General features: G+C 41.5%; 1 protein-coding gene across 1 annotated transcript; it reads right to left on the bottom strand.

Moving 5' to 3' along the window:
* Positions 1 to 7,205: 7,205 nt before the first annotated feature.
* Positions 7,206 to 14,699, bottom strand: LOC308373721 (sulfotransferase 6B1-like). Its single transcript, XM_080849345.1, has 7 exons — positions 13,962 to 14,699; positions 11,819 to 11,928; positions 10,964 to 11,053; positions 10,666 to 10,789; positions 8,643 to 8,737; positions 8,212 to 8,368; positions 7,206 to 7,520 (listed from the first exon to the last, which is right to left on the bottom strand). The coding sequence occupies exons 1-7, from the start codon at positions 14,170 to 14,172 to the stop codon at positions 7,393 to 7,395; spliced, it is 915 nt and encodes a 304-aa protein (XP_080705471.1). The 5' UTR covers positions 14,173 to 14,699; the 3' UTR covers positions 7,206 to 7,392.
* Positions 14,700 to 15,715: the final 1,016 nt, after the last annotated feature.

Genomic DNA, 15,715 nt, shown 5'->3' with positions numbered 1-15,715 from the left:
AATTGAGATTGTGTTTGCTGGACGGGATTTTAAAGAAATTCCAATCAGACAATTTGACCGGTGAGATCTAATATTTTCGGTCATTTCAATTTTTTTCCGGACAAAGACCGGTAATTACCGGACAACGGAAACGCTGACACACACACACACACACACACACAACTTCCCTATCACCTTTCTGTAAGTCGTCAGTGTGTCATACTTCTCATGTAGATGACTCAGATCAGGAAAAACATACAGTGAAAAGGCCGGGGCGGGGGCTGGCACGCACACACACACACACACACACACAGACATACACAGACACACACCACACACACACACACACACACACACACACACACACACACACACACACACACACACACACACACACACACACACACACACACACAGGCACACACACACACACACACACACACACACACCACACACACACACACACACACACACACACACACACACACACACACACACAAATGCCATGGTCCGGGGCGGGGGATGGCATTTGCAGGGTGCCAGCTCTTCAGTTGAGGAGAGACAGAGGTCTGCTCCTCCAGGGAACTGAGGAGTCAGTGGTCAGTGTTTGTTTGCGTGACAAAAATTGTGATACCAACGGGGTCAGATTCATAGATGTCATTGTTTTTATGTTTTGGGAGGACACAAAATTGTGACCCGAAGGCACTGTGTGCGTGTATTCGTGCGTGTGTGACAATTTCACGGAAAACTAAGGGTTTACAATCGTTATGACACAAGTGCACCCAATCGGAATGTTTGATTCAGAGCGGTGATAATAAACACGTTTGGCCCTAGTCCTGAGATGCCGGCGGAGATTGTGTGTGAGCGATGGCTGCTGCCAACCCCTATGGATAAGGGGAAATGTGAGCTTAGAGCTACTTGTGGAAAGGAGTAGGTGGGGAGGAGGATAGGGAGGAGGTGGGGGGAGGTGGGGAGGAGGTGGGGAAGAGGATGGGGAGGAGGTCGGGAGGAGGTGGGAGGAGGTGGGGAAGAGGATGGGGAGGAGGTCGGGAGGAGGTGGGAGGAGGTGGGGAAGAGGATGGGGAGGAGGTCGGGAGGAGGTGGGAGGAGGTGGGGAGGAGATGGGGAGGAGGTCGGTAGGAGGATGGGGAGGAGATGGGGGGTTCATATGAAGGATTGGTAAAAGACCACATTAATGTAATTTATTGATAAAAGTATAAATATATGAATGTATTTATATCTATATACACCTGTTGCTATGTAATACTATGCTATGCAATAAGCAGTTCTACTGCCCAAGATGATGAAAATAAGAAGAGAAGCTCTGGTTCTTTCTGCCTGATTTGAATGATGAGAAAATGGTACATGGTATACAAACTCTGTTGCTAAAAAGAGGTTACAGGCCTTGTTATAAAATACAACCTATACATTGAAGGTGAATTATGCAGGTTTTCACCATATGGATTTATAGGCAACTAGTTTTTATGATTGATGTTTATGATGACTAATTTAGTAAACTTCCTCTATGTGTTGAGTGCCCTTGCACTTGAATGTGAATGCTGCTTTTTGACGGATACAATCTTTCAGTGGATGCCAGTAAATAGAAGCCTTTTCTCGGTACTCCTATGCTGAATTTCGAAGATGACTTACCACTCACACTGAGCCTACTTCATTGTTGTATTGTGTGTAAGGGATTTCAACACAGACAGGTCTCACTGTTTTCTCCCTCTCTCCATTTCTTCACCTATTTCTTTCCTCCGCCTCTCTTTTTTGTTTTATTTCTCTTTGTGTCTCACACACTCATTACCGAAGAAGCCCCTTCATTCTTCCAGAAGCATCCATTCCTCGTCAGTAACCCGCAAAAACCTATTAGCCAGATCCACTTGTTTGCTCTCCTCAGAGATGCTCATGCTAGGAGCGTTTCTCTGAGAGGTCTGATTCCCCTGGGGGACAACCAGGGCAAAAAATAAATAAAAAATTAAACCCAAGGCAGGAAAGATGAGATTACCAGGGAACTAATGAGAGACAGAGGAAAAGAAACAGAGGAAATAATGAACATGAGGGCACTAGAGAAGCACGCGCCGTAAAAATCTGATTGCTTTGCATGTGTATACGCATGTCCGTCCACTGTGCTGCCCTTTCTTAAGTGTCTACACCAGGGGTACTCAAACGGCAGACCGCGGTCCGGACCCAGGCGCAATCAAATTTGGACCGAAGCCAAAATCAACATTCTATATTAATCATGATCCAAGCCTGAGTTTTCATTGGTGCGTGATTTCGCGCTATATATTTTTGTCCTACTCGACGTGGTTTCTATCTTCCGAGGTCCAATCAGGCGCTGTAATAACAACATCACTATGACAACTCACTCACTTATTGCTGGCCGCGAGCTCTCTGTGGGTCACGCAGGTTGTGAGTGTCAACTGTTCCGGACCCTGGACTGAATGGAAATTTGGCGAGTGTAATGGGTTCTACCTTGGCCTATGCTTCATAATATAATATATCACATAATAGGTCACAAATACAAATTATAAATAATAATAATTAATAAAATCCAGTCCAAGGCCAGACGAGTTCTAGAGTCAGCTAAATTTTTGTTTATACCCTTTTCCGATTGGCTGGCAGGTGTCTCGATATTTCTGTATAATGGAACACCTATAAAAAAAAAGGGTAATCACTGTCCTATATCAATGCTCTAGAAACTTTGAACGGTAACTATAACAACTATAACGGTTTATTGAGAAGCTGCTCATCGATGAGCTAATTAATGAACAAAATAAATGTATCCTATATTTTGCCAAGTGGTGCAAGCATGATGAATTCCGTGGTTAAATAGCATGTTATCAGGAGAACTAGCAAGCAGAAAGCTCCCCAGCATAGAATCAAAACCAGTTAGCTGCTAAAATGATTCAGGCTTAGCAAAAATGGAATACACTTTAAAATATATGTTCTATATATGACTTACCTTGCATGTTGAAGGGCTTTATGCTATTTAAGTTTGACATTCACTGGTTATAAGATCTTCACTACAGATTTTGAATGCAAGTATTGTAAATGACAAGTGTTTTCCATACATGTTTTTTTTCACAGATTACAGAGAAAATACTGAAGAGCATGACACTCTCAAGATTGAGACGATAAATCACTGCAGTGACATTGGTTACATGCTCTCTTAGGAATTTCAATGGGTTTCAATAGGTCCATTTATATTGCCTTTAACAAAAAAATATGTTGTTCTTCCAAAAACACCACGCGTATCTATGTTACTACACAGCAGTGTATTGATACCTGGGCCTCAAGGGAACAAGCTGGCCATGATCAAATCTCCGACCTGGAATTATATCACATCAAGATGCAGATGGACTACTTAATCCCTGCCCTATCCCCCCTGCCCTGCCCTGCCCTATCTTCTGGGACCAACTCTGCCTGTGCACAGATTGGCAGTAGACAGTGGGCGCCATATTATCCCTTATTAGATCTAAGAGATGGCCACTGCCAAGACAGAAGAGAAAGGGGGGGGGGGGCAGGGGGGGGGGGGGCAGGAGAGGTGAGAAGAGGAGTTATTAGGACAGAGGAGAGGGGGAGAGAAGAGAGGATGGAGAGGTGAGGAGGACACAAGGAAGGTGAGGACCAGTTAGGAGGGGGGAGAGGAGAGGAGAGGAGAGGAGAGGAGAGGAGAGGAGAGGAGAGGTGAGAAGAGGAGAGCAGAGGAGAGGAGATGCAAGGACACATTTAGGAGAAGAGGAGTTATAAGGACAACAGAGGAGAGGACAGTGGAGAAGAGGTGAGGAGGGCACAAGGGAGGTGAGGAGAGGAGAGGACCAGTGCGGAGGGGGGAGAGGAGAGGAAAAGAGAGGAGATGCAAGGACACATTTAAGAGATTTTTTTTTTGCAATCAGAAAGATAGGGAGAATTAGACTGGGGGGGTCCAGAGGCTATGGATTTATTATTAAGCATATATCTGATTTATACTACGATGTCAAAACAATGTAACATAATAAACTCAATGTTTGACAGATCTCTTGACAAAAGTCCAGGGCTTGCAGCCTAGTTAATTTCTGTTGGCCAAACAACATGAACCCTCGCTGACAGTGATGATTCTGATACTCCTAATCTATATCCTTTCCAAAAACATAATTCTTATCATGTCTCCCTTCTTGCGTGTGGCTGTAAAATTCTGAAATATCGTCAACAGATAAAACTTCCCACATCCTTTCAGTCTTCTCCTTGTCGTATTTCAGTCTAGCTCCCATTCTGGTTCATGAGATCGACAATTACTAATTACACTGTACAGAATTTTTCCCATTGCTTTTCCGTTTATTTGAAATTCATCAATTTGATTGTTTTGGATAAAAACAATATGTATACATAGACATGTTTCCCAAAGTCAGGTAGATTCTAGACCCTGACAAAGACTGCTGAAGGAATGGTGAAGTTTCTATGCCAACATACCTACATTCACATATACTAGCTTTTTTGTTTGGGTAAATGTACTCTACCCTGTCTGATTTCATTCATGAGCTCTTTTGATTGTGTCAGTAATTGTGTCCTGAGATTCCTGACACAAAGTTCAGTCAAAAATAGAAAAAACTTTCACACTTTTCGTGGAGTCACTGGTCAGCCTGATGGTGGTTGTTCCACAGAGCACAGGTGAAATGGCTTGCGACTCAAGCAGGAAACAAAACTCTGATGCAACTTTCATGACATGACCAGTGCAGGCAGAGAAAACTGGAATGATTTGTCCTACTTTTTTATTTATTTATTTTTTTTAATCTGTCAGGCTCGTCATAAAGCATGTCTAATCGGACTACAGCTGCTCACCTCACAACACTGATAAGCTTCCGTTCGTATTGTTTTGTTCTGTCGCTTTCTTAAATTGGTTTGGAAGGAATCAATACATTCACGCTCATCCACTGCTACATATAAACTGCTGCATTTTGAGAACGAATAGCCAAATCCTGTTTCCGAAAAGATTTTACACAAACAGAACTTTCGGTGCTTCCTCCATTAATTTAATTAGACCAACACCAGTTTCTTACTGCTAAGTTATACCTTCCATTTCTTTTAGGGGTTGACATGGGAATCATTTTTTTTTTTACAAAGATGCATTTCAACAGTGGTTGTGCTTTATGAAAAATAGATTTATTTTCCAGCAGCCTACATGTTATTAGAAAGCCAATGTAGGCAGAGAGGAATACATATCGTGATGATTTGATTTGAAATATTTAGGAGCTTAATCTGAACATAAAGGTGACACAGAAATGGAAATGACTCCTGTAGTGGAAAAAGCTTATCATAATATTAAAAAGCACTGGTCTTCAAAATATCACTGGGGAACCAGAGAGGCTGATACATAGATAGATAGATACTATATCTGTCATATATTGCACATCAACCATCACAATACGTTTTTGCGTGTTGAGATGGTAAGGAGTAGAATATTTTATAACACACACATATGCAACTTCTGGTTCCCCTCACAGATAAATTAACGCACTGGCCCATATAAACATATAATTCTGTGTTTCTGTGGAATGGGGCTGTAACTATGTGTTATTATGTATATCATTATTTGTGCTAACAGATTGTTATGGCGTTATTGTGACTTTTCTTGTTTTCTTGACTTTTATGAGTATCAGCCTGTTGCTGCTGAGGAAAATGAGAGAGTAACTGGATCATCCCAATATCTCCAAACCAGACGTTGGTAAGGAAGTGCTGTGTTATCATTCTAAAGGTTAAATGTATTGATTACTCACAACCAGTGCTCGCACCTAGCCTGGGTTTGTATCCAATTCCTTTCCTTATCCTAACGCGGACTAGTACTCCTGAGGATGTTAGTCAAAATGGACTAATTGGATCTGATCTTGACGGCTTTTCCTGACTTAGTCTCGAGTGTATTCCCAGAAATGAGGGCTCATGAGTCAGAGCCTGTAAATTACATACACACTCAAACACACACACACACACACACACACACTACAAGTGCGATGAAAGTGTGAATGTAACTGGGGCTTGTGCTGATATCTTAAGTACAACAAAAGACTACAAGGTGGAAACATCGACCACTAGACATACCACATATTGGTGTCTAGTGAAGGATGAGGATGTGGAGTGAGGATGGCTGTCCATTTTTTATTTACATGCAAGCTCGTATTGAATAACTGCCATTTATTCACAAAGTTTTTAAAAATATGCATCTATATAATAAATGTAGAATTATTGCTTCAAATCAAGAAGATGTTTGAAAACAACTTAGCCAAATGTTGTGTGTGTGTGTGTGTGTGTGTGTGTGTGTGTGTGTGTGTGTGTGTGTCCGGTGTGTGTGTGTGTGTGTGTGTGTGTGTGTGTGTGTGTGTGTGTGTATGTGTGAGTATGTGTATGTCCACTTAACCAATTTTCCCTGTTCTCTCAAGTTGAAATACACCAAATGTGCCTGCTGTGTCTTTCCCTAACCACCAGAGGACACTGTTCAACAGGAACTTGAAGGCCTACAGTTTTTAAAGTTAGCAGACAGTTTTATGTCAGTAAATAAACAAATGGAGATCAAGCAGTAGAACACCCACTGCAGGCTTCAATGTGAAAACAGAGATAAATGAATCTCACCTATCATGTAGAAACCATATACCCTGTAAATGAGTACAAATAAACTTGGCAGTCATTTTGACTACTCACACTCCAACACTCACACTTGCGGCTGTGGAAGGCACTTTTAAAGGGATGAGGTCCTACACAGTGGCAAACTTTTGGATACCCTAAACGTCAGAATCGTTTTCATGGACATAACAGACATAATTAGTATTTAAAACATAAATACACAGCAGTTTTAGTATGAGGCCAGATTTCTCTGATAATTCACAAATAAACGTCATGCCATTCACAAATGTATTTCATGTAGAATCTAAATACCCTGACTGGAAATGTTTGTGTACAAAATATTGACAACATTGATATGTTAATGTCCAAAATTGAAAGTGGATAAGATGGGGAGAGAGCATTTAAGTATTGTAGAACAGCTTAGTGGGTATACAGTGTGCTCAGCTAGGCTACTTTAATGCCACAGGATCCTGTAGTTACTGGACACGCACACACACACACACAGAGACACACAGACACACACACACACACACAAACACACACAAAAATATGTATATTCATGTTTTCCTGTTCACTTGTACTTCGACTGGAAATGAAGACTCCCCAAAGATAAGCAAACATCTCTTCAGCAGTGTCCTACTTGCAATAGGTTTATTACATTATTACAAAGAGTACAAATGTGACCACAGTCTTCTCCCTACTTGCAATAGGTTTATTACATTATTACAAAGAGTACAAATGTGACCACAGTCTTCTCCCTACTTGCAATAGGTTTATTACATTATTACAAAGAGTACAAATGTGACCCCAGTCTTCTCCCTACTTGCAGTAGGTGTCGTATTTGAGTTTGGCTCCCAGTTTGGTTCCTGCTAGTCTCTTGTTGAACTCCTCGTCCATCTGCTGGCTCTGGGCCTCACTGAAGTGGTTCTTCCAGTCACCCACCTCACCTGTCCAACACAATCACACAGAAGTCAATGATACTCAACAGTTCTCATAAGCAGGTTTGGGACTGCTGTTTGGCTAAATTATGCCTGTATCACGGTCTTCACACAACTCAGAGGTCCATTTATCTGAACACAAAGAAAAGCCAAACTGCAATCAATGGTCTGCTCATGTCTAGACTGTTGTCATCAGCAACATATTGTTTTAATAAAACCTCTCAAAGAGGCTATCTGAAGTGTTCAAGCTGTGATTGGTGCAAAACACATGCAATCATTACCTACTGGCTCACATCTTACACTAGTTACCCTATTCTAGTTCTTTACCAGTCAACAACAATCTCAGTATTTCCCTGCCACAAACATACGTGTCACGGTTCATGAAGTGAGCATCAGTCAAAGGGCGGTGGCTCAAAGGGGTTCAATGTCCAGTCCAGGCTTATCATCTCATATCCTTGTATAGGTGCATGCCATAGGTGCAAGACCTTAATGCATACATATACTATGTATGGACTAACTTGAAATATTTAGATCCTGAAATACATGTATATGGATGGTAATAAGCTGCTAGTATGTAAAATGAAAGCATAGCTACGGTGTATCAGTTCAAACCCATGATCTTGGATAAGCTGGCATCTTGCTCTGCTCACCGGGCTGTTAGCAGTTGCATGAACATTAACATTAGCATTTGCTTACACACCTTTACGGAATAACATGGTGCCGAATTTGCCACGGCGTTTGACGGCATCCTCCTTCATGGCAGTGAAGGTGCTCTGAGCTGAGATGGTCTGGACCTGCTCCTCAGTCAGGGGGAAGCCAAAGAACTGAGAGATCTGCTTGATGCCCCCACTCAGGTCCTGGAAATGATCGGAAAACAAGGGGGTGGGTAGGTGGGTGTGTGTGTGTGCAGGCATATGATCATATGTGTACATACATTAACAGATGGATTATATATGAGTGATGTGACGACATGAATCTGACATGTATCTGACATGTATATGACAGGAATCTGACATGTATCTGACATGTATATGACAGGTATCTGCCAGGTTAATGACATAAATCTGATATATTAAATATTGACAAGTATGTATTGTGTGTACTTGTGCAGGTGGATAAGTACCGCCTCACCTCTTTCAGGTCTTCATATGTGATCATCATTACATTCGGGTCATTGAAGAGTTTCTCCCAGGCTTCAACGTGGTCAAAGTATGAACCATAGAGCACTGGTGAAAAATAACAGAGAGCTATTATCGATATCCGTGGTACATATCGCCCATTGTTTTGACTAATTTGTATAATGGTTCACTGTGCCCATTTGTGCAGATGCTATTATGATGTAAACACTTTATTTGGATAGTCTGCCTACTGACTTGGTTTGTTGAAATTCAAGTTCAGTCTTTCTAATTCTTCACTGAACATCACTTTAATCAAACCGTTTAACGGCTCACCCTAAGTCTAACCGAAGTTTGTTTATATAGAGTGTCTGTAGACAGTCTTTAGGGGATCATCCAAATAAAGTGTGACACATGAATCAAATCAACAATCATCAAATCAACAGTCATACACAAATGATGTGCAAAGATGTTTAACCTGCCAATCACCAGTGGTGGACAGTAACGAAGTAGATGTAATGTGTTCCTGTACTTATGTAACAGACAATCTGTACTCTACTCAAGTATTTCTATTTGGTGAGATTTTATAATTTGACTCCACTACATTTCAAAGTGAAAATGTGTACTTTTTACTCCATTACATTTAGTAAAACCTCTCATTCATATTTACCAAAGCGAATCAAATAACGAGAGGTTAAAGTGAGTGCACAATCACACCAATCAGGGCTCAGCATGTGATTTGCTCTGAAGTAAGTCCTTTTGGTTTTGTCAGTTTCATTCATTCGTTGAGCGCGAGCTACGTTGAATTGGTTACAACGCAGCTGCACAATTTTGAGGCTGTTTTATGCTCATGCTTACGTTACGCTCCATAAATTATGGAAATGAATGATGGAAGAAACATACAAAATCAACGGTGTTTCTGCTCAGGCTCACATTTAAAAATGCTTGCCTTTTATCAGGGCACACGATGTTAGAAACTTGTAACATGCAGTTCTTGACAAACTCTCCCTCGGTTAAGGTATCACTACATACTTCTTTACAGTCTTCGGTGCAGACTTGTATGCTCTGTAATTGTGTGCAATTCATGCAAAAACTAGTTCCGGTAATGACGTTTCTTTTTCACGTTTGATCTGAGGTCAAGTGTTTTGTTTTGACTTTCGTCTGTTTTTGTATCTAGGGCTGTGTAGGGAATATCACTACTTTTACTAGTCTTCAGCACAAACTAGTATGACACCACATTCTCTGATTCTGTGGAACTAGTTCCTGTAATGTTATTTATCATACTTTGGAACTTAAATCATGATTTATGAGGTTAAGAGTAACACAGACATACAGATGTGATATAGTAAAGGAGCTTATGTTTTACTGCACCTTTTTTATAATTAAATGTGCAACTAAGTTTCAAATAAGTGTAAAATTAAATAATTGTTCTCTAGTGCTGTTATTTCATAACCACTTGGTCTTACCTAATAGTAATAGATGGCTTTCAATGTTTTGCGCTTATACTCTTTTTACTAGACAAATGTAAGACGTATTTAAAGAGTGGCATTAGTATTTTCACCTTATATCAGTTGATTGAGTCGGAGCTTTGATGTGGACATGATAAAAGGCCATTAGAACCATAATTCATCAAGGTACTTTTACTTTTAATACTTAAGTATATATGAAGGCAAATACTTTTATACTTCTACTCCATCACCCGGGTCATGTGCAGCGATAAGCCACAACCAAAACTGAGTGATTCAGTGAATATAAGTTGTGAAGGCCTAAGCCTAATGTTACTTAAAACCGTGAATAATATTTCAAGCACAATGCCCAATCAAAAGAAAAGTGCACAGCACAACAGACTACTTAAAAGAGCTTCAGGATAACCATCAAGGTGAGGATTTAAGCTCAGTTTCATTCATCTTTATCTTACTTGTAGTTTTGACACATGATCTTTCACACAGTGATCCATCAATTAACAATAGAGTCTAGGGTTAGGTTTAGGAAAAAAGGGTTGGGGTCATCTCAACATGTTATGTTCTTCTTCTTCTCACCTTCTCCTTTCATGAAGTCTGAGAAGAACTTGTCCCACTCGACGTTGGGCAAGCCTGGGGTGTTGTTCATGAAATGATAGAAAGAGACAAGTGTGTCCTTGGGGTTCCTCCACATCACCAGGATCTGGAGGAGAAGAAGTTCATAGGTCATAGATCACTTCCTGGGTTCTTGTTCATGAAGGGATGGAAAGAGACGAGTGTGGCCTTTGGGTACCGCCAAACTACTAAGATCTATTAAAAGAATATGGTAGACAGACAGACAGACAGACAGACAGACAGACAGATTCAAACACCCAACCTTTGCCTTCTTTTCCTTAAAAGAAGGATGCATGTCATCAGGATGCAGATGAGTTGCCATGAGTCTTGGAGACGCCTCTTTTGCCAAGGACTGTGGTGAAAACAAAGACAAACATGGTTGTACACAATATTATTAAAAGCATCTTTGCAATGATCAATGCTACTGAGGTGAACAAATCACTATGGTGTTTCTCATGGTACTCTAGTGCAGGCCTTTGTGTGAGGTTCTGTGCTCATAGTTCTCTAGTCCAAGCCTTTGTGTGAGGTTCTGTGCTCATGCTAATCTAGTGCAGGGTTTCCCCACCAATGGGCCGCGGAGCACCATCCACTGGGCAACGAAAATGTTTCAGGTTTCAGGGCGCAGTTTGTTGAGAGCGTTTTAAGCTGTCTAATGAGGCGCTCCAACCTTGAAATCTGAATCGACATTTGGAGGCGCGACATCCGGCACTCTCGTACAGAACCAGGTCCGGGAAAGAATGAAGGGCAGCCTGTTCTATTTGAACCTATTTATTTGAACATTATTTGAACCTATTTGTTTGCATGTCTGAAGCATCACCTATTTTAATTAGGCCTAGCTGAGTGGTCTTGTTTGCATGTTTCATCACTTGTTTTGAGTGCATGCTATCTTTTGGGTCTATTCTGTTTTTATTTCCTTGCTTGTTTGCTGTGCAAAAATAGGCCTAGGTCTACTGCAGCTAAGTTTTCTGTGTGGTTATATGTTGTTTTCTGGTGCACAATATGGGATGTATGTTGGGCCCTGACCTGTTACAAATATGAAAAGTTGGGCCTCAGAGTCGAAAAAGTTGGGAACCCCTGCTCTAGTGGCTTTTTTGTGGTGTTCTGTGCCCGTACACACCGTTTGCATTTCTGGAGACAGGAACTCAATGTGAGGAGGGCTGTCTATGAACTTCTTTCCTGTAGCTGTGGTGATGATCTTACGTAAAACACCAGCCGACCAGTTAAATCCTTTAGGGAAAAACACCTGCACATTAAATAGTATACTAATACAGTAATATCATAGGCATGCTATTGATGGGACATGGAAAATTCTTGTCTTTAATGGTGATTAGTGCAGAAAAGACATGCCACTGTAGTACTTTTCAAGTTAAATCTGTCATAATGTAACATTTATTTATTAATTTAATCTTCATCTAATGTTCAAACATTTCCCTGCTCCACATCTCGGTTATCAAGTCATTGTTAAGTGCTTGGTCAGTCTGGGTGAGGGATATACACTTACACATACAGTGCCTTGCATAAGTATTCACCCCCTTGGATGTTTTACCCTTTTATTGCTTTTATAAAACAATCATGGTCAATATAAGTTGGATTTTGTGACACAAAAAAAATACATAAAAGCTCTCTTTAATGTCAAAGTGAAAACAGATTTCTACACAGTAATGTCAATTAAATGAAAATGTGTAATGTAAAATAAGTGATTGCAAAAGTATTCACCCCCTTTAAAGGGACTGACCTTATTCAACAGAGGTCCAGCCAATTGGTGCTAGTAGTCTCACAATTAGTGAAATAGGGATCAGTGTGCAGTGAATGTGTCTTAAGTGATTGTAGTACAACACCTGTGTCTGGAAGGTCCATTCACTGGTCAGTATTCAGTATTCCTGGCTACCGTTACACCATGAAGACAAAAGAACACTTTGAGCAACTCAGAGAACAGGTTATTGAAAAGTATAAGTCAGGGGAAGGATACAAAACAAATGTCCAAGGCACTAAACACCCCCTGGAATTATGTTAAATCCATCATCAAAAAATGAAAGGAATATGGCACATGTACATTTTCAAAGAGCATGCCTTCCTCACAAACGGAGTGACCGTGCAAGAAGGAGGCTAGTGAGAGAGGCCACCAAGGCACATATGACTTAGTTAGAAGCTTCAGCAGCTGAGATGGGAGAGACTCTGCATGCAACAACTGTTGCCCGGGTTCTTCACCAATCAAAGATTTATGGAAGCGAGCCATTGTTGAGAAAAAGCTCCACTTTGGTTTCATCAGACCACACAGCTTTCTTCCACTTGACCATGGAGTCTCCCACATGCTTTTTGGCGAACTGTAGTCGAAAATGAATTAGTCGTAAATTAGGTTTAGGTATTTTTTCAACAGTGGCTCTTCCATAAAGCTTTGAATGGTGAAGAAGCCTGGCAACAGCTGTCACTAGTCTCCTTCTTGCACAGTCACTCAGTTTGTGAGGAGGAAAACCCGGGCAACAGTTGTTGTGTGCAGAGTCTCTCCCTTCTCAGCTGCTGAAGCTTGTAACAACTTCAGAGTAGTCATATGTGCCTTGGTGGCCGCACTCACTAGTCTCCTTCTTGCACGGTCACTCAGGTTGTGACGACGGCCTGCTCTAGGCAGATTTCCACATCATTTCAGGGGATGTTTAGTGCCTTGGACATTATTTTGTATCCTTCACCTGATTTTTACTTTTCAATAATCTTTTGTCTGTCTTCATGGTGTAACGGTAGCCAGGAATACTGATTACTGAATACTGACCAGTGAATGGACCTTCCAGACACAGGTGTCGTTATACTACAATTACTTGAGACGAATTGCACACTGATCCACATTTCACTAATTGTGAGACTTCTAGCACCAAATACTTATGCAAGGTGCTGTATTATGTTTTGCAAATGTTTTAGGCTCGTTGGGAACAATGCTCTTAAGTGAAAATGCAAAATTATATGAATGACATGCCTTTTACTTAGCAACCAACACCATACAAAGTGTGTACAAAAGATAAGATTTAAAAAATAGAAATATGTATAAAGACACACTCATACAGATTAAAGTTTTTACAAAATCTGAGTGAATACAAATGCCTTAAACTTTTGCAAAGAGCTGTAACTAACTAAAATGACTGGTGATTGAAACACACCCCCCCTCCAGTATTTTCCAACCCACAAATCAAGTATTATAGTGTAGCTTCACTCATAGACATGTATAGACGTATAGACATCTATATTATGTCTATGGCTTCAGCTTCACTCACCGCACTTAGGATAAGCCACCAGCACCACGTCCTCCTGCCTCGCCTCCAGGGTCCCCAGCGCCTCCAGGTTCTCCGGGGGGCTCATGATGGTGGGGTACAGGATCCCCCTGTGCCTGAAGACTTTCTCCTCGTCCGTCAGGCTCTGCGCCAGGGCCCTGTTCCTCTCTCTCCATTTCAGGACTTTCTCCTCAGCTGTTAGCTCTTGGCTCATTTCACTTAGAGGCTCAGAAAAATACTTTAAAATAACAGAAAGGGTGTGCGATCCTGGCTCCAATAACACTGTTGTTTCTGCTGCTGCTGCTGCCTCTGCCTGCGATTCCTCAGTGTAGTCTTTAGGGTCCAAGATGAGTGGTGAGGTGGGACGATTAAACACACACACACACACACACACACACACACACACACACACACACACACACAGAGACACAGCTGGAAAGCCTGGTAGGCCTATCTGGTTTGCACCAGACTGCGTGAAAGCATTTGTTTATGCATGCAGGAGCGTGCAGGAGTTTCCGCCCCGATGTGATAAGGGCTCAGGGCTGTTCGTAAAAGTGGGAGATTCAGTTTTACTTTCACTCCGTTTCTGGTATCGTCGCTACGCAGACGTTGTTTAAGCCCGAGACGACCAGCTCCGCAACCCATTCACTGTTCCAGGGATTCCGTCTCCCAGATATCGGCCTCGACTACCTCCTTGTCTGCTGGCTTCCATTCCAGCAGCCTCGCTGTCCGCCCGGTGCCTTCCACTTCAGCCAGTGTTGTGCCTCCAGGCTTCAAAGACTACATTACCCGGATTTCCGTGCATACGACCCCAGGGCTATCATGACTTTCTTGTCGGGCTTTGAGCCGTGTAATTCTGTTCTGCGCACATTAGCCAGAGTTGGACTCTGTTTGTTGGCTCTTTAGTTAATGTCCCAAATTATAGTTATTCGTGTTAGTTTAGTATCCCACCCCCTGATAGTTTGTTAGTTTCTCCCAGTTTGTGTTCCCCAGCGTTAGAAGCTGGGGGTTGTAGTTTCTTGTGTTTGCGTTCTCCGGTGTTTTTTAAGTAGGGTTAGGGTTAGATTCTAATTCTAATTCAAGAGTGTGAGACTGTGTAGTTTTGTTCTGTCTTTTCTAGTCCTTTTCTAGTCCTGTCTGTCTTCAAAGTTAGTTGATTCACCCTAGTTACCTCAGGAATCCGGAGCTGAATATAAGTACATTTATTAGACAACCAACGACAACAATTTCAATCAGGCTCACCTCCCAGCACAAGGCTTAAAGTGAAGCAAGGATAAACTCATCGCACAAGGTTTATATAGACATAATGTTAGCTTTCAGTAGGGATAATCGTGGTGGATTTCTCACGTCCGAGGCTCCCTGTCTTTCAAGTACAGCCATGTTCCTGCTTTCATAAGCACATGATTCATATAAGGTAATTAATAATAGCACTTGATTATTCTTAAGTCATTAACAGTGTTTGAAAATAATCTCCATCATTAGTCTTCCCTTCTTCTCCGTGTTTCCCTAGTGTTTACCTCGCCCTGCTTGTGTCCTATTCCCCTGTGCCCTGGCTGTATCCTTCAATAAATTCACCCAAAATGTCTTAGTCCATACGTTCCGTGACACAACCACAAGAAACATCTTGTTTTCTTACAGCACACAGATACGTACATTTGTTCTGCATCACGAGCATCATAACCATTTATACATTCTGTTCTTCACATTCACGTGTCAAGTGAAATGAGGTTACAAATGATTAGTAAATTGGCAGCTTT

The sequence above is a fragment of the Sprattus sprattus genome (genome assembly GCF_963457725.1).
Source record: "Sprattus sprattus genome assembly, chromosome: 1".
Lineage (NCBI taxonomy): Eukaryota > Metazoa > Chordata > Actinopteri > Clupeiformes > Clupeidae > Sprattus > Sprattus sprattus.
Note: the sequence above shows the minus strand (reverse complement) of the source record. Positions and strands in the feature narration are given on the sequence as shown.